Source organism: Mytilus trossulus, chromosome 8 (assembly GCF_036588685.1).
Source record: "Mytilus trossulus isolate FHL-02 chromosome 8, PNRI_Mtr1.1.1.hap1, whole genome shotgun sequence".
In the NCBI taxonomy this organism is placed as follows: domain Eukaryota; kingdom Metazoa; phylum Mollusca; class Bivalvia; order Mytilida; family Mytilidae; genus Mytilus; species Mytilus trossulus.
In genome coordinates this window covers 15,162,559-15,182,124 of record NC_086380.1, presented here as the reverse complement: position 1 = coordinate 15,182,124, position 19,566 = coordinate 15,162,559, and the positions used below count along the sequence as shown (strand labels likewise).

Sequence of the window (19,566 nt, the reverse complement as noted above, 5' to 3'; positions counted from 1 at the left end):
TGTTTGAAAGGAACGAACCTTTTAAATGTAAGCGTGGATACGACGTCGATTTATCCAATATGGCGGCCTCAATGCGATCTAAAATTTGTCCTCTGAAAAACTTAACTTTTCAGTATTTTAATCAATATAAGGTATGTAGAATGCGCTTGTAAATTAGAAAGAAGTTAACAAGCTATAGGGTTGGATTCAACTCCTTCAGTCGAACTTTTTAATTAACATGATATCTCAAGAATAACAAATTTATTTGGCCATGTTTACATCACAAAAATTTAAGGTTCATGTGGACCCTATGGCTAAAATTGCCGTATTTTCACCTCAAAATTTACTCTGAGTACAGACAAACCTGCGCATCTGTAAAAAAATTCAGGCATAGCATGCCCTAGATAAATGAATGTTAAGTATGTTTTATGTTTTAAGGTTCATCATAACAAACGGACAAATATGGCTGTATTTACATGCCAAAAATTACTCTGAGTACAGACTTACCTGTAAAGTTGGAAAAGTTTTAATGCCTAGCATCCACTAGATATAAAAAAGTTAAATCCATTTTGTGTTTCAGAAAGATAAAATCTCTTTTGGATTTTGATGGGCATTTTTTTTCCTTCATGCAAAAGGTGTGAAAATTGACTAAGTTGTGGAACAACTATGAGATGCTCCCTCAGGTAAAAAACCGGTTTGTATTGTTTTCATTGTCCTTAATTGACCTGGACACCAGGTATCTTCACAACTATAGGTGAGTTAAAGAGTTTATCTGAGTCAGTGAGTGGACAGTATCAAAGTAATGCAGGTGTTTGTTTATTTTTGCACCTACTGAAGAAAGGAAAAAAAATGCCCAGCATAAACCAAGAAAGATTTTATCTTTCTTAAACACAAAATGCATTTAACTTTTATATATCTAGTGGATGCTAGGCATTAAAACTTTTCAAACAGCACATGTAAGTCTGTACACAGAGTAGTTTTTGAGGTAAAAATATGGCCATATTTGTCCATTTGTTATGATGAACCTTAAAAAAATAAAACTTACCAGGATTTTGCTGTGCACTTTTTTTCACTCCTCCAGAAGGTGCCAAAATAAACTAAGTTGGGAAACAGGTTTAAGAACTTCCCCACAGGTAAAAATTAAAGTGAGCATTTTTAATTGACATGGACATTAGCTGGACAATAGATACCTGACAACAATTGGTTATTTAAACTGTGTACCCGAGTGGACCATATCAAGGTAAACTCAACTGTTTGTTAATTTCATCATCTTCTGCAGAGACGAAAAAAAGTGTACGGCAAAATCCAGATAAGTTATGAATTTTCTAAATCATACAACACATTTGAATTCTATTTATCTAGGGCATGCTATGCCTTAAAACTTTTCCAGATGCACAGGTTTGCCTGTACTCAGAGAAAATTTTGAGGTGAAAATACGGCCATTTTAGCCATAGGGTCCACATGAACCTTAAAGATAGAGAACACTGGGGACAATATCATGTTTGGCATTGTAGGACGTGTTTTACCTGTGAAAGAGACAAATTTGGTAAATAAATAACTTGGTGACGGTGCTGAGCTTCACCAATGGCAATGTCACAAATTGCAACTTTTATTTCTTTTGTGGACAAAATTTATGCAGCTGCAAAAATTATCGATATTTCTGATGGCACCATTATATCATGTCAAAATTTCTTGATTGTAACGATAGCAATATTGATGAGGGTGGTAATGTCCTTTATCATGTTTATCCTCAGGCAACAAATGATAATTTTCAGCCAACACTAGCATCAAATTCATTGGTTAAAATTTTACTACAATTCTTCTGAGGTATCAAATAATGATCTGTACCGTTATTGTTTGGGTAACAATAGTGTGATTCGTCAAATTTAACTGATTTTTGTATTGTCTAAAAGAAAATGTACATTTTATTGTCGTGTACTAAAAATTACTGTTATCGTAATTTGGCAAGAATTTTTACCGTTATACATTACTTCATTAAGGTACTCCCATTACTATTCTATATTCTGTAGGTGTCGCTGTTGACACTGGATTGTCTCCCTTGAAATTATTGAAATCTCGCGTGTATATAGTTCACTCTGGTAAACAACTCACTTGTACTTTAAAATATATTAGGTGGCAACTGGGCTTAACATATTTTGACAAAAATTTAAAATATATACATTTATTAATTAAGGGGGAAAAAATATTAAAAGAAATAAAAAAAAAAATATTTCATTAATCAAAACGGTGCGACTCGCAAATAAAGTCACCCAACAAACGCATTAGTGTTTCATTAGAGACGGAGACATTGTCGTTTTTTTCCATTGACAATAAAAGTTCCAAATCAATATGCAACGATCCTGTATTAAAGTATATCTTGTGTATAAGTTTTTTGTCTTGCCTCTTCATAGTTTTCACAAAATAGTAAATAATGTTCCACAGTTTCTAATTGACCACAATCACACTTGGGGTCAATATTTTGATTGATTTATGTTTAGGTAATTTTTTAAATAATATCCGGATCCATTACTACACTCATTGATCTTTTGCAGATATTTGTCAGGACAGGATTTTTTGACAGATTTCGAGGTAAAGACTCATTTGAAGAGGAGCTAAAGAGAGAACAGAGAGAGGATAGAATAACATTTAAAGAAAGATTCCAGGGACTGAAGAAAAGATCGTAAGGAAATTCAAAATAAAAGGAGATCATACATGTATATTATATATTATAAGTTATCTACGTTCATATCTGTAGATATGGATATTTTAACACCCTGAAGTACCCCGTACACCATGATGCGTAGCCAAAGGGTATACAGGGTACTGAAGGGTGTTATTTATCCCTGGTCTTAGTCCGAATCGAGCAAGTTTTATGGAAATTCATGTACATAACACCCTTCAGTACCCTGTACACTCTTCGGCTACGCCTCATGGTGTACGGGGTACTTCAGGGCGTTAAAATATTCATATCTACGGATATGAATGCAGATAGCAAAATTTATCCCTGGTCTTAGTCCAAATCGAGCGAGTTTTATGGAAATTCATGTACAAATTGGAACATGGAAACAACGTTTTTCTCATTATCTAATAAAAATTTATTGAAATTTGAAAATTTTACATATTTTTTACGGGGTTTAGGGTAATACCTTTAATAGAACCCTACAGGTAGTCAAATATAAGATGTTTTTAATACGGAGACAGAGAAACTGGATTGGGTCAAATTTGGCGTTCAATGTTGTGAGAGTTACGTCATAGATGGTTTGAATTCAACGTGGATCATTTGCATAGCTACATGTAGGTCAGTAGTCCCATTCCTTGAAAATGTGGCAGTCAAGTGATGCATTTAATGAAATGAGTGTAAATGATCGGCATAATAGGACAAAATTGTTAACGAATTAAATATGTAATTACAAACATCATGGATAATCTACAGAATTCAATATTTCACATTGAGCAATCATGGAACTAAGGAAAACTTGCTTTAAGTTCCCCGGGATAATGGTTAGCAACGTCCGGGGATATGGGTTAGCAACACCCAGGGGCTATGGGATTTTGTAATGACGTGCGTTAACCAATCAAAATCCTAGATATATACTAAGCCGGGGATAAGAAGTATTTGTCTGTGATTCTGGTGATACAGCAACCCAACAACACAAATTATGAAGGACATGACAGTCATCAATAGACCTTTATAAATAAATGGAGATGTGAGGTACACATAAAAGAGACAGCAACTCACATAATAACCAACCACATCTAGAGGGAAACAAATCTTCAACAATAGACTTGTGTCTATCCAAAGTATTAACGTTAACCCATTTAACTTTCTGCCAGATGATAAAAACTTTTACTGAAACCACCAGGTAATTTCGCCACAGTCGTAAAAATGGTGATACATACAACGAATATCAAGTTTTTATTGTCCAAAGTCTGAAGGTACAACACATAATTCTCAAAATAAATTAATAAAAGATATTAAGATGTGATGAGAAAACTACTCACTGACTTAAAAAAATGTAGACCTGTATATTACTATAAATGTTAAATTTTACTATCCTATCTTGTGATACAGTGTATTTTAATTTTAGTGGTATCCAGACAGTGAGAGGTTATAAACCTAACAAAGATGTAGAACAGAAAATACAAACTATAACTAATGATCTCTATGGTAACAGTGACAACTGGTTATCTACTCAACTAGAAGATAGATCTCAAAAATTTAAGGCAAGATATTTACATTTCATGATTTGGCTGGGTCATGTGACCTTAAGTGTCATTAGATATATCACTTTCATATTTGTTGTCTTTTTAAACTTGTGTAACGTGTAGACTGGGAAAGCGTGTCTGTTTCTATTTTAGAATGAGTCCATTACCAGTTTGATACTGGATCCAAAATTGTTCTATTTACAAAATATTTAACAAGAAAACTTTATTCATAAATTAATGTCAATGAACCAAAATATATACAACTGCTCTTTGTGGTCTCTAATAAACTATATATAACTATTCTACTTCAAATATATACAACTGGTATAATAACAGGTATTATATATACAACTGGTAGAAATTTGTACTATTACAAATTTGTCCTGGGTCAGGAAAAAACTTGTCCTCCTTGCAGTCAGAGCTCAGACATAAATAAGTCTGAATCTGCTTTTGACTCATAGAGGTCTAAATTTGTCAGTTTTAGGATTTGTCTCCCTTTAATGTAAGACAAAATACGACTTGAATATGTCCAATATTGTTAAACAAGAAATAATTGACTAGAATCAAAAAGTTGCAAATATCGACTCTTACAAGTCGATGAGTGATCAAAATTGGTTAACTTCAAACCCACGCATATTTATAAGGAGGTCATGCATATAAATCAAATAATGACAACATTGAAAGCCAATGCTTTGTCTTCTAAAGAAAAATATGAATGAGAGTCTAAAAAATCGGAGATAATGTTAATTAACCTTAGGCTTACAATGCAACCACCTGGAATCATACTTAATGAGATAACCCATCTGTGTTTAGTAAGGATGTTCAATAAGATCATTAAATATAGATAGCTCAAGTCCTTGTGAACTCTCAAACAGGTTTTTGCTGTCATAGGTGGTGTAGTTTGGCCTCAAAGTAACATTAAGTTTTTTCACCAACATAAATAGACCTAAACAAGTCTGTCATTTTCTGACTTAGATAAGTCAAAAATTGAAACTACATTTTTATAATAAATACATGGTTCGACTTATTCAAGTCAAAACAAAAATCGACTTGTTTATGTCTGAGCACTGACTGCCTTGAGTCCTGGTACAATAATGTACCCTCAAGTTTACACACTTGTCTTTGTTCTATTGGTACAAATATCATAGGTATTTTACAAGGTGGTCACACAGACTCACACTTGTCCTATATGGTACAGCTTGTAAATGTACAAGTCTGTATTTTTAACAGGCACCAAAGTTCCTTATTACCCTTTTAAAGTAATTATATCTAATATATAAGAGACAGCGATCTCGAATATAAACATACCATATCTTGGTCTTATGTCTTTGAAGACTTCTGACACTAGACCCTGAGCTAGGAATCTATCCTGCTTTTATACCCCAATGGTAGCCATAGCATTTTTGAAGAAGGGGTGTTCTTCCAAAGTGTCTCGTTACTCGTATTGACAGTTTCCTTTGGAACACCCCTTCACATTTGACCTGACCCAAAGTTTACCCACGAAACATCTTACTCTTTTCTATGTTTATTCAAGTATCATATACATGTATAAAATAAGGCTTCTGGCGAACTATTACCAATGTAAACAATTTAACCTTTGATACAAAATCATCACTCTTGTTTCCCGCTTAATCGTGAGGCGGGAGTAAGCCAGATGTGACAGGAATACAAAAAAGATTTCAACTATAAAAACTTCATACAGTTACATTTGAGAATGCTCTCAGAGATATTCATTTAATTTCAGTATTTTGCCTTTTTACTTCATTAGAATTGCTGAAATGCCAGGCAGTATATCAACACAAAAAGAAACATATAAATTTAATATTCATATACATTTTGTATGTCAATCATGTTTTAGAATTACACTTTTATAAGTTTAGAAATTGCAAGATTAAAATGGTCTACATATTTAATGATGTTCTTAATTTCTTTCCAGTTTCTTACAAAATGCCAGACAGAATTTGATCACATGGTAACAAATATGGATTTGAATTCAATGAACACTGTTGAAGATGTGGTGACCTACTTTAAAACTGAGGTCAAGGACTCTTGTGCCTATGAAGATATTTCAAAATTGGATTTACCTAAGAATTTACACATGAACATGGAATATTCAAATGTGTTATTACATTCTGATCTTGAAGATCCAAATGATGGATACCAGCACTACAAAAAGGATGAGAAAAATATTAAATATCGTCGAAAATATAAGGCACAAATTGACAAAGAGTTAGAAGTATTACAACATTGATTATCTGTTTTAATAAATTTAATTGTGTATATGAAAACTAGCAACTGATGAGTCTCTTTTAAGTTTATTTGTACTTGGTAATTCAGCATTTATATAAGGGCCTGGATTGGGTAAGATAAGACTATAATGGGTTAATACTACACAAAAATGAAACAAACAATCATTCTGTCCCCTTTCGCTAAAAAAATTATTGTATTGGAACAAAATTCTAAAAGAGGGACGAAAGATACCAAAGGAACATTCAAACTCATAAATCTAAAACAAACTGACAACAACATGGCTATTAATGAAAAGGACAAAGAGACAAACAACAGTACACATGACACAACATAGAAAACTAAAGAATAAACAACACTAACCCCACCAAAAACTGGGGGTGATCTCAAGCGCTCCTGAAGGGTAAGCAGATCTTGCTCCCCATGTGGCACATGTCATGTTGCTTATGTGATAACAAATCAGGTAAATAGTCTTAATTTGGTAGGTCACATTCATGAAAGGGAAGGGGATTGTATTTACCAAGTAAGGAACATATCAGATATCATTTGTGAAACGGTTATTCCATAACGGTCAACCAACTCGTGATGGCATCCGTAAAATTTACCAAGGGACAATTTCAACTTCACCATTTGGAACTCTTGGTCTAGCTTGATCTATATAACTTGTCATGGTGTAAGCTATATACATGTAATAAATATCAAGTCAATATCTTCAAGCATGAGGAAAAATTGTTGAAAAGTTGATTATTTAATTGAATTTACTACATGTGTAAGTCCAATGACTAAAACTCTGCACAAAATCATCAGACCAGAACAAAATTCAAACTTGAACTAACTGTTCATGATAAAACTAAATTACAAATTATCAAATCAAAATTTCAAGATTTCAAGATTTTATTGTAAAACAACACTCAGACACATAAATGTGTAACATGAGGTACATATATACAATGGTAAACATGATTTATAATACAAAGGTAACATTAAAAAAATTTAATAATAATAATAAAATAAAAAAAAATAAAAAAAAACAATAAAAAAAATAAGACAAATTAATATACATATCACAATAAGTTATTCAGCTTTTTCATCATGACAGACAGAGTGACATACAGACAGACAGTCATGCACAGACAGACAGGCGGGCATACAGAAAGACGGAGGTATATTTCCTTTAAATAATCCATGAATAGATTTTGGGACTATTTACATAAAGGGCACCTTTTTTCACAGTTGTTATTACCGACATTTCTGATTTATAATTCTACATTTATTAAAAATGAACTTATTGTGCACAGTCTTCAAAAAGAGGAGCAAAAATACATTGTACAAAAGGGACAGTCAAGCTCATAGATTGAAAACCAACTGACAAGGCCATGGCTAAAAAAGAAAAACACAAATAAAAGTACACATTGACAAGACACATCATAGAATATTAATTATATATAAGGACTAAGCAACATGAACCCCACCTAAAACTAGGAGTTCTATATCAACATCTGTAAGATAATGTGTAAATAGATCTAAAGTTTCCAAATTTATGGTTGTTGACCATGTAGAGATCTATTTTCTGTTGCATGAAATAAGATATTGTCCTACCTTGTTTTATAATGTTTCCATGATCAATTATAGGCAACTTATTATCATAATTGTTAATGTCTTGGTTTTTTGTGGCAGGTGTTTTAAGTCAAATAAAATAGTAATTGTGTTTCCTTGAAAAAATAAGGTAGGTAGATAGGGATTTTTTTTATTTTATATGTGTTTTTCAACATTGAGTCTATGGGAGAGAAATTTTGGCTTTAACAGTGCTTAGTGAAATGACAAAAAAAGAAACTTTAAGGTAGAGCTTCAAATATAGGATAGGTAGGGAAATAGGAAACACATATTATTTCATTTGGCCTTGTACATATTTTAGTATATTTCAAACTGGCCAGGAACATATAATCTATATATTTATGAACATAATAAGTATTGTCAAACTTTAATCCAAAACATCAAAATACAAATCAATATGACTAATTGTCTTTATATATATTTAAAATAAGAATGGAAATGAGGAATGTGTCAAAGAGACAACAACCAGACCATAGAAAAAACAACAGCAGAAGGTCACGCACAGGTCTTCAATGTAGCGAGAAATTCCTGCACCTGGGGGCATCCTTCAGCTGACCCCTTAACAAATATATACTAGTTCAGTGATAATAAACGCCTTACTAATTTCCAAGTTGTACACAAGAAACTAAAATTAAAATAATGATTTTGACTTCAAAATATATATCAACATTAGGTATCATCATGTGTTAAGTCGATCTGGTCAGTTTCAAAGATTCTATTTTTCGTAGCAATATAGACAATAATAGTATCTCTTCAAGGTGTTGATTATATTTAAATATCCACAACTCATTTATCATGTTTATAAAAATAAGAAGATGTAGTATGATTGCCAATGAGAAAGCTCTTCATTAGAAGTTTTAACAACTACTGTGGATTCATTTATTTTCGTGGATTCCAATTTTTGTGGTTTAAGGAAATTTGCATATTCGTGGATATTTGATTTGGTGGTTTTGGCAAAGTCTGCATTCATTTCTTTAGTAAATGTGTTATTGGTTGAACATCTAAATTCGTGTTCTCCTGTACCCACGATATCCAAAATTGGTATCAAACCAATACTAATGAATCATCAGTATATGTCATCACTAGTCCAAATAATAATGACGTCTTGAAAAGCCTTTCTTTTTTTCTTTGACAGCTTACATTGATTTAAGGCTTCAAAGAAAAAAAATATAATAGCCTTTCAAGACGTCATAATTATTTGGACCAAGGTCACCACATGACTAGTGTCAAGCTATCCAGCAATTCTCATCCTGCAATTCTCTTTACAAAAATCTATCCTGCAATTCGTCATCCTGCAATTGCGTTTGGTAAACTACTTGAGCGACAATTTTTTTCTTCTTTAAAATCATAGTTTTTGACTTTTTTGTTCACTGCAAGATTTATATAGAAAATAAAAAAAGTTTTATATCCCATTAACAAAATTCTAAATTTAGTTTGCAAATTTCTAACTCATATTTACAGTTTTGTAATTAGCATTTACCGTTATATCGATTATCTAACTTCAGGATGTCATCAAAGCATGTTTAATCCACATTTGTGGTTTTCAAAACCCATATTAACAACCAAATATAGAATTTTGATGTAAAATAAATTTGTCATGATATATATACTATACTGGTACCCACAACACAACCTCTTTTTAAACCATGTAAACAAGGTCACTTCACTTGTTCAAACCCATTGTCCCGGCTGTTCTTTGTGGCTAGGGATTATAGACTCTGCTCTAATGAATAGCTATTGGGTAGTGTTACAACGAGGGAATAAAGAATTTCTGGGGTAAGCAATGGCTAGGCATTATAGCAGCTACTCTTATGAATAGCTATTGGACAGTACTACAACGTGAGGGTAAAGAATTTCTGGGGTAAGTATTCTTAAAGGCCGAATTCTTCGTCCGTAACACAAAAAAAAGAGTCAAATTTGATAAGATATGCACTTGGGTCACCTCACTTGTTCAAACCCATTGCCCTGGCAGTTCTGTATGGCTAGGGATTATAGACTCTGCTCTAATAAATAGCTATTGGGTAGAATTACAACGAGGGGCAAAGAATTTCTGGGGTAAGCATTCCTAAAGGACGAAAATTGCGTCCGAAATATGGAAATAAGCCTTAATTCGATAAAATACTCATTGGGGGTGCCCACTTTCCGACCTATTGTCTCGGTAGTTCTTTATGGCTAGGCATTATAGCAGCTACTCTTATGAATAGCTATTGGACAGTACTACAACGTGAGGGTAAAGAATTTCTGGGGTAAGCATTCTTAAAGGCCGAATTCTTCGTCCGTAACACAAAAAAAAAGAGTCAAATTTGATAAGATATGCACTGGGGTCACCTCACTTGTTCAAACCCATTGCCCTGGCAGTTCTGTATGGCTAGGGATTATAGACTCTGCTGTAATAAATAGCTATTGGGTAGAATTACAACGAGGGGGCAAAGAATTTCTGGGGTAGCATTCCTAAAGGACGAAAATTGCGTCCGAAATATGGAAATAAGCCTTAATTCGATAAAATACTCATTGGGGGTGCCCACTTTCCGACCTATTGTCTCGGTAGGTCTTTATGGCTAGGCATTATAGCAGCTACTCTTATGAATAGCTATTGGACAGTACTACAACGTACGGGGCGCCGAATGGGACTCTTGTGGTTTTGTACAAAATTCAATTATGTCATAACAAAATCATTTTTGTCTTACAAAACTATGTGCTACAGACTTGTTTTGTGAGAACTTCAATTTTGTGATGACAAAATTCATTTGTGTAGACAAAATTCATTTTTGTCATGACAAAATTCATTTTTGTAGACAAAATTCATATTTGTCATGACAAAAGTCAATTTTGTCTTAAAGGTATGCAAATATAAACATATTTGCATACAAAATTGACTTTTGTTACCTGATATGGAAATTAAATCACAAAAGTCAATTGTGTACGGTAAGATTCAATTTTGTGAGACAAAATTGACTTTTGTGAAACAAAATTGACTTTTGTGAGACAAAATTGACTTTTGTGAGACAAAATTGACTTTTGTGAGACAAAATTGACTTTTGTGAGACAAAATTCAATTTTGTCATTTTTGTTGAGACAAAAATCAATTGTGTCATTTTTGTTGAGACAAAATTCAATTTTGTCATTTTTGTTGAGACAAAAGTCAATTTTGTTAATTTTGTTGAGACAAAAGTCAATTTTGTAAATTTTGTTGAGACAAAAGTCAATTTTGTTAATTTTGTTGAGACAAAAGTCAATTTTGTCAATTTTGTTGAGACAAAAGTCAACTATGTCAATTTTGTTGAGACAAAAGTCAATTTTGTGACGACAAAATTCATTTTTGTGATGACAAAATTCAATTTTGTAACAACAAAATTGACTTTTATGAGACAAAATTGACTTTCGTGAGACAAAATTGACTTTCGTGAGACAAAAATCAATTTTGTTGAGACAAAATTCAATTTTGTTAATTTTGTTGAGACAAAATTCAATTTTGTTAATTTTGTTGAGACAAAATTCAATTTTGTCAATTTTGTCGAGACAAAATTCAATTTTGTCAATTTTGTTGAGACAAAAGTCAAATTTGTCAATTTTGTTGAGACAAAAGTCAATTTTGTCAATTTTGTTGAGACAAAAGTCAATTTTGTGTAACAAAAGTCAATTTTGTGTAACAAAAGTATTTTTGTGTAACAAAAGTCAATTTTGTGTAACAAAAGTCAATTTTGTGTAACAAGAGTCAATTTTGTGTAACAAAAGTCGATTTTGTATGCAAATTAGTTCACAGAAACCAAACTAAACTAATTTAAATACAAAATTGACTTTTGTCGCTCAATTTTCAAATTAGGTAACAAAAGTCAAGTCTGTGTAACAAAAATGAATTTTGTCATGACAAAAGTGACTTTTGTCCGCTGATAGATAATTTTGTATGACAAAATTTCAAATTTGTAGTATGATACAAATTTTGTTAAACTGAACTCATTTTTGTTGAACAAAAGTCACTTTTGTCCGTACAAAATTGAATTTTGAGTACAAAATCACAAGAGTCCCATTCGGCGCCCCGTACAACGTTAGGGTAAAGAATTTCTGGGGTAAGCATTCTTAAAGGCCGAATTCTTCGTCCGTAACACGAAAAAAAAAAAGTCAAATTTGATAAGATATGCACTGGGGTCACCTCACTTGTTCAAACCCATTGCCCCGGCAGTTCTGTATGGCTAGGGATTATAGACTCTGCTCTAATAAATAGCTATTGGGTAGAATTACAACGAGGGGGCAAAGAATTTCTGGGGTAAGCATTCCTAAAAGACGAAAATTGCGTCCGAAATATGAAAATAAGCCTTAATTCGATAAAATACGCATTGGTGGTGCCCACTTTCCGACCTATTGTCTCGGTAGTTTTTTATGGCTAGGCATTATAGCAGCTACTCTTATGAATAGCTATTGGACAGTACTACAACGTGAGGGTAAAGAATTTTTGGGGTAAGCATTCTTAAAGGCCGAATTCTTCGTCCGTAACACGAAAATAAAAGTCAAATTTTATAAGATATGCACTGGGGTCACCTCACTTGTTCAAACCCATTGCCCTGGCAGTTCTGTATGGCTAGATTGTTATCTGGGTACCACCGACCATCGGCAAGTCAGTCACTGACACAATTTGAAGTTTCAGTATCATGCCCATCATTCCTTTATATTTAAATCTGTGACAGCAGTAAGCCATTTGTCGGTCTCCTTGTGTCTTGCAAATGCCGTAAGACAATTGAAGCATACTGATGGGGGGATTTTGCAAGATGACTGCTAAAAAAAAAAAATTAATAAGCGGGAAACGGGAAACCACCAAAATGATAAGCGGGATACGGGAATTCGAAAAAACAATAAGTGGGATCCGGGATCAGACCCCCCCCCCCCCAATGAGACCCCCTGTAGAGGCTGATTGAGGCAACGAAAATTGGAAAATTGATTTTCCATTTTTGTCAGTTTTGGTTGTTTTAAGTGATAATCTTCAAATAAAGCGGCATAACTCAAATCAGTATTCGGTTTAAAATTGTATGTGTCTTACTAGTACGGTTGTTATTCTCTTTGTTGCAGGTACCGAAATCAAAACATTCAAAGCTAAATTGAAAATTACGATACCTGTATGGTAGTCAAAATTTATGTAAAGGATCAGTTGTAGTTTTCAATTCGTTATGATGTAGATTGCTACTTATTTACACTATCGGCTGGGGTAAGCATTCCTAAAGGACGAAAATTGCGTCCGAAATATGGTAATAAGCCTTAATTCGATAAAATACGCATTGGGGGTGCCCACTTTCCGACCTATTGTCTCGGTAGTTCTTTATGGCTAGGCATTATAGCAGCTACTCTTATATTCTACCCAATAGCTATTTATTAGAGCAGAGTCTATAATCCCTAGCCATACAGAACTGCCAGGGCAATGGGTTTGAACAAGTGAGGTGACCCCAGTGCATATCTTATAAAATTTGACTTTTATTTTCGTGTTACGGACGAAGAATTCGGCCTTTAAGAATGCTTACCCCAAAAATTCTTTACCCTCACGTTGTAGTACTGTCCAATAGCTATTCATAAGAGTAGCTGCTATAATGCCTAGCCATAAAAAAACTACCGAGACAATAGGTCGGAAAGTGGGCACCACCAATGCGTATTTTATCGAATTAAGGCTTATTTTCATATTTCGGACGCAATTTTCGTCTTTTAGGAATGCTTACCCCAGAAATTCTTTGCCCCCTCGTTGTAATTCTACTAAAAAGTAACCCATTATAGGTAGATACGGCCTTTAACACGGAGCCTTGGCTCACACCGAGCAACAAGCCTATAAAACCATCCAAACGGGAAAACCAACAATCTAATCTATATAAAAAAACAAGAAACGAGAAAACATATAAATTACATAAACAAACGACAACTACTGTATACGTACATCAGATTCCTGCCCGATGATTTATTTTCATTACTTAAGAGCCAAATAAATAAAGACTGTTCGTCCATTTGTTTCTTGTATTAAAACATATTACTAGTATTAGATAATTACATTCTTTTCTGAAATTTTGACTGGAGATTATAATGTTAATGAATGATGGTTGTCAACAAATTTGCGGGCCAAGGACAGTATAAGAATTTTTCCAGCACCGTCTTCTATTTCATGTTTTTAGTCTCGTTTTGACCCGGTTAAATATTAAGTAGAAATTTCTTGCCAAGTGACAGTAATATATTTGCGAAGTTGATAAGGAAGCCCGTTCCATCGACACATCTTTATACCTTAATAAGGAAGTGACACACCTCATTGCAGGTTTGGTGACCAGTACAGTAAACTAACCTGTTTATCCGAGGTTACCTCATTAAATGAAGCATTATGAAATTTCACACGGTCACAAGTAACAAACTGACAATTTACCGATTAAGAATGTTGAAACTACAAAGGTGCAAGTAAGAAATTGACAATTTACGAATTAAGCATTATGAATTTACAAATTAACAATTTAGAAATTACACAGTTTCAAGTAAGGAATTGACAAGTTACGAATTAAGAATTTTGACCTCGTTGGCTTTCCATAAATTGTCAGCGCTCATGTCGAAGGTACACCAATCAGAGCATTTCGAAAACACAAAATTTATAAAGTGACGACTAAGTTTATAAGTTGATAAGTTTAGACATAATGAAATAACTAAGATTCCCACACACTTTGGCAAAATATGTTACACGAATTTGTATTTTATTTTGTTGTTTCTTCACTTCACAGTATATGCAATAATGATAATAATAAATGATGTTACCTCTACTCGAAAAAGTGAAATTTTAAAATTTAATTGGCATTTCGATTCGTTTTTTAATAAGTCACATATAACAGGCTTTACAAAGGCATTTTGAATACAGTGGCCGCAATATACTGTAAATAAAAAAAATATAAAAAAGACAAAGCTAGGTATACAATGTATCAATACATATAAGTAGTATACTACTACACGTTCTGGAACACATTCCAGACATTCCAGCAATTGTGGTACACGTTGTAAAACAGTAAGAGGTCAATCAAAGTTCAAATAAGTGACATTCCAGCAATTGTCAGAATGATGTCATCAAGAATGTTGTAACCTTAACCATATGAATGTGTGGAATGTGTGTATTTTGATTTTATGAATATACAGTATACATAGGTATACCTCATTCAGTAATATTTTGTTTGGATAGCAAGTAAATGGCTTGGAAAAAAGATACGATGATTAAAACACATTAACATTTATTCAAAGCTAACATGCATGTTTCAAGTGCCTTTATCATTTTTAAGTTAACATCATGTTTTCAATAAACTATATGTATATATAATATAAAATTGCGATTTTTATCCAACGCAATTATAGGTTTGAACGTAGTTTTCAATTTAGACTCGTTTATATATAATATAAATAAATAAGTCGTCTAACTATCAGCCCAACAAAGTTAGATCTGTAAATTTGCTTTCGCAAATGTTTTGTTCTTCCTTCGTCAGGGTTAGAACTCGTGGCACTGATATATCGTGCCATCAAATCGCCTCGCACTATGTCCGATGCGAAAGACCACTCAACCACTTAGACTTTACTATGGTACATTGTTTTAAAATATGTTACCTGAGGGTTTTTTTCATTGAGAAAATTATGCAGTGTATAGTTGTGAAACATCAATATATAAATATATAAACATATAACCTGATATAGTATTCAAAAATATGTTACCTGAGATAGCTTTGATTTAAAGAAATACACCAGTCAAGGACAATTATGTGATGAATACTATTATGTATTTACACTATATGTTGACATTAATGGCATGATGTGTAAAATAGACGATAAACAACTATACATGTCAACATCAATAATATTCATACATATGATAAAGTCTTTAACATATGTAAAAAACAAATAAAAAAAAAAACAACGATAAAATTGAAAACGTACCTGAAACGAAATATTTTGAGCTCATTTAATCGATATATATATTAAACTTTAAACTATAAATCAAATTTTGAACTGATATAAGGTATGAAAAAAGCTACCTTATTTTTTTCTTCTTTGAAACAGGTTTCTAAATAAAAATAAATAAATTGATTCTTTTTTAAAGAATTGCACCAATATATCAAAGAATCATAGACTAAGTATCAAATGAAATCCATAAAAACAATCAAAGTATACACATGGTCATATAAAAAATTGATAAAAAATATATCTGAAACACGGCAAAACCATAAAAATGCGACAATATTCTGTATACTAAACTTGGATTAACTATTAACTGTGTAAAATGAGACATATATAAACAATCAAAAGAATGACTTAAATATCAAACTGTAATTTATAACATAAAAATTTGTCTATAAACCCATCAAGCGCAAGACTAGAAAAATATCATTTTCATAAACACCATCTATTTTAATTGAAATACCCGACCATGTAATAACTAAAGGTGTGACATATCACATATCACAAAATTGATTTATGTAAAAACACGACACATACCACATTTCCTGTAAAAGAAAAAACAGCAAAAACTTCCTTTCAGAACTGTCTCGAATATCTGGAATAAAAGTGGGGAATGGTAAAAAAAAAGATTTATGTAATAATAGTTAAGTTCTATCTTTACATATTAAAGAAAGGCAACAGTAGTATACCGCTGTTCAAAACTCATAAATCCATGGACAAAAAACAAAATCGGGGTAACAAACTAAAACCGAGGGAAACACATTAAATATAAGAGGAGAACAACGACGCAACACCGAAACGCAACACACACCAAGCAATAGACAAAATGTTGTTAATATTAACAACACTAAGTATGTTAAGGTATATATCATATAAAAATAAGTTATATTAAAAGATCATATATTAAGAAAATAATTGACATAAATAAGTGTTTAAGTATATAGATGAGAACGTTTACAACTTAATGATTTTATATGCATTGGTAAAGCTAGATTTTTAACATGCATTTTGAAACATTAAGGAACTCTTAAAAAGAAGCAATAAGATTGATAAAAAGAACTTCACATACAAAATTTACACAAACAAAATTTTCCAATCTATAGTATTGTATTTATGTACGCTTTTTTTTATCTGTTTCTGAATAAAATATTGTTTACACTAAAATTTGACAAGTTTGGTCTTATAACTGTGTTTTTTTGTTGTCTTTGAGACCTTCTCAGTACTTTCATTTCATTGACATATGGTATTGATTGATTCTGAAGGGAGTATTTGTTTATTCTGAGCAAGTGCTGGAGCAATGGGATGGTCCTGACCAGCCTATGGTTTATCATCTTGTTGTGCAGCAGGGTTTTCTTGGTGGTAAAGTAAACTTTGAAGTCTTTGTACAAATTTTCTTATAATTTCTATGATACCTTCAACAATCATCACCACAGCTAAGATATATTCTGTAAAAATAGTATTATCTACTTATTATTACATCTCTTGTTTCATCTATTGATATTCCATCATCAATTGATGTATAATCCTCACTTTACTTCTATCCAGTTGAAATTGTTTCATTTGAAATTCTTCAATAGGAACTCCTTTTCTTTTGATATTTGATTATGAATAATGTTGAAGTGCTCAAAATGATTATCAAAACTGAAAAATAAGAACAATGTCCAAATATCATGGCTCGCACATTTCATTTTTTTTTTCTACCACAAGATATGATATGAATAGTTTTATTTTGAAGGCACAATATAATATAACTCCAAATGCTAAAGCAAAAACCACTGAAAAGGGAAAAAATAAAGATAGTTATTTTGAACTTACCTTTCTTCTCAGTGTTTTATTGTGTAATTATATTTTCCTTTTCTGTGATATTTTTTTCTTTAATTGTATTTCTTTTGTTTAAGTTGTATTTCTTTTTTATGAATATGTTTTTTTCTTTAACTGTATTTCTTATGTTTAAGTTGGATCTATTTTTTATAAATATGTTTTTTTTTCTTTAATTGTATTTCTTTTGTTTAAGTTTGTATTTATTTTTTGTGAATGTGTTTTTTTTTTTTTTTTTTTTTTTTTAATTGTATTTCTTTTGTTTAAGTTTGAATTTATTTTTTGTGAATGTGGTTTTTTTTTTTTAGCTAAATTTATCATAACATGTCAACAATCTATTGAATACCTACTTCTTTTTTTTTTATTAATAAATTTTATGAACGTTTACTTAAATATATATCCTACCAAGCTAACCCCATAAAATTAAAAAAAGTAACTAAATAAACTCATGATATATTGCAAGAATGAAATTTTGTATTTGCGTAAAACACGCGTTTCGTCTTAAAAAAATCACTTTTGACGCTCGAAGAAACACAGTCGAGCATTATAGTCCATACCAAACGACAGAAATACAGTGTTTTGTGGTCATTTGTAATCGAAATAAATGGATTTTATGTAGATTTTTTAAACAAATGTATGTCAAATTGTTTAAAGGACAAACAAAATATGAAATATAGAACCCCATCTTGAGCCTGATATTACACACCATTTCAGTTCATGGTTTTTTTTTAAGACCTTGCTTTACTTTTTACATCAAAAGAATGTAAAATGTCTGTAAACCTCTTAGTTCATGTTTAACGAGATCAATAATCTATTGTTATGCCAAATATAATTATCTACATGTATTGTAATTGTTTCTATCTTTTCGATTAATGACTGCATTAATTTTATTATATATATATATAAATATATATGAGACCGTTTGTTGTGTTTCAATACAAACTATGATTGGTTTAAATGACAATTATGAATTGTTTACATCTCAATATTTGGATAATGCAGTACTGTTTTCTTATAAATGTTTTTGCTAGACTTTGAAGGGGTTCTTTCAAAACAAATACACATAAAAAAGTTGATAAACAAAAATGAAACTTGGGAGAAGTTTTCGGGGATAAAATTTTCGTTCTCTTATATTCAAAAAATAAAATTCTCTAAATATTCATATTTTATGCAAAACAAACCCATTTTCAATGATCTCAATTTCTAGTAATCAGAATGATTTTTTTTACATTCTAAATATTTAAGAAGGTGCTATATGTATATATAAATATATATGTATTAAAACTGTAACACAATTAAGATATTGTCCATACAATTCTGTCCTTACGGCCCTCTCCATTGGAATAAGTTCCATATCTATATGTTTTTAGAGTAAAAATCAATGATACAAACAAAAATAGTTCATATCAGAAAAGAAAGCAATAAAATGAATAATATGTATATATTTATAAATGTATATGATGAAATAAAGAATTACTAACAAAATAGATAATAAGTTAACGGAAAAGAAATTTGAGAAATTGGAGGTGATTTAACCCATAAAGAAGTCAACCCATTTATTGTTAAAGTATTTTGTAATGGGGGTTTATTCTCTAAAATATTCCTTTTCATGTAAGAATTCTTTAAACTTACTGATTTTAAGAAGATGCTAATATATATATATATGTATTTATTTTTTTTAGAAATGTTTGTTGTTGCAATAAAAGAATCGATAGTAGTTTGTATAAGTTTTATGTAGATTGAAGGTGTGCGAATATT

General features: G+C 31.6%; 1 protein-coding gene and 1 long non-coding RNA gene across 2 annotated transcripts in view; both read left to right on the top strand.

Moving 5' to 3' along the window:
- Positions 1–6,476, top strand: LOC134728343 (uncharacterized). Its single transcript, XM_063592926.1, has 4 exons — positions 1–131; positions 2,532–2,659; positions 4,068–4,203; positions 6,122–6,476. Exons 1-4 carry the CDS (start codon positions 60–62, stop codon positions 6,434–6,436), a joined length of 651 nt encoding a protein of 216 aa, XP_063448996.1. The 5' UTR covers positions 1–59; the 3' UTR covers positions 6,437–6,476.
- Positions 1–19,566, top strand: part of LOC134728349 (uncharacterized) — a 450,627-nt gene that overhangs the window by 91,345 nt on the left and 339,716 nt on the right. The gene's annotated exons all lie outside the window — the stretch shown is intronic.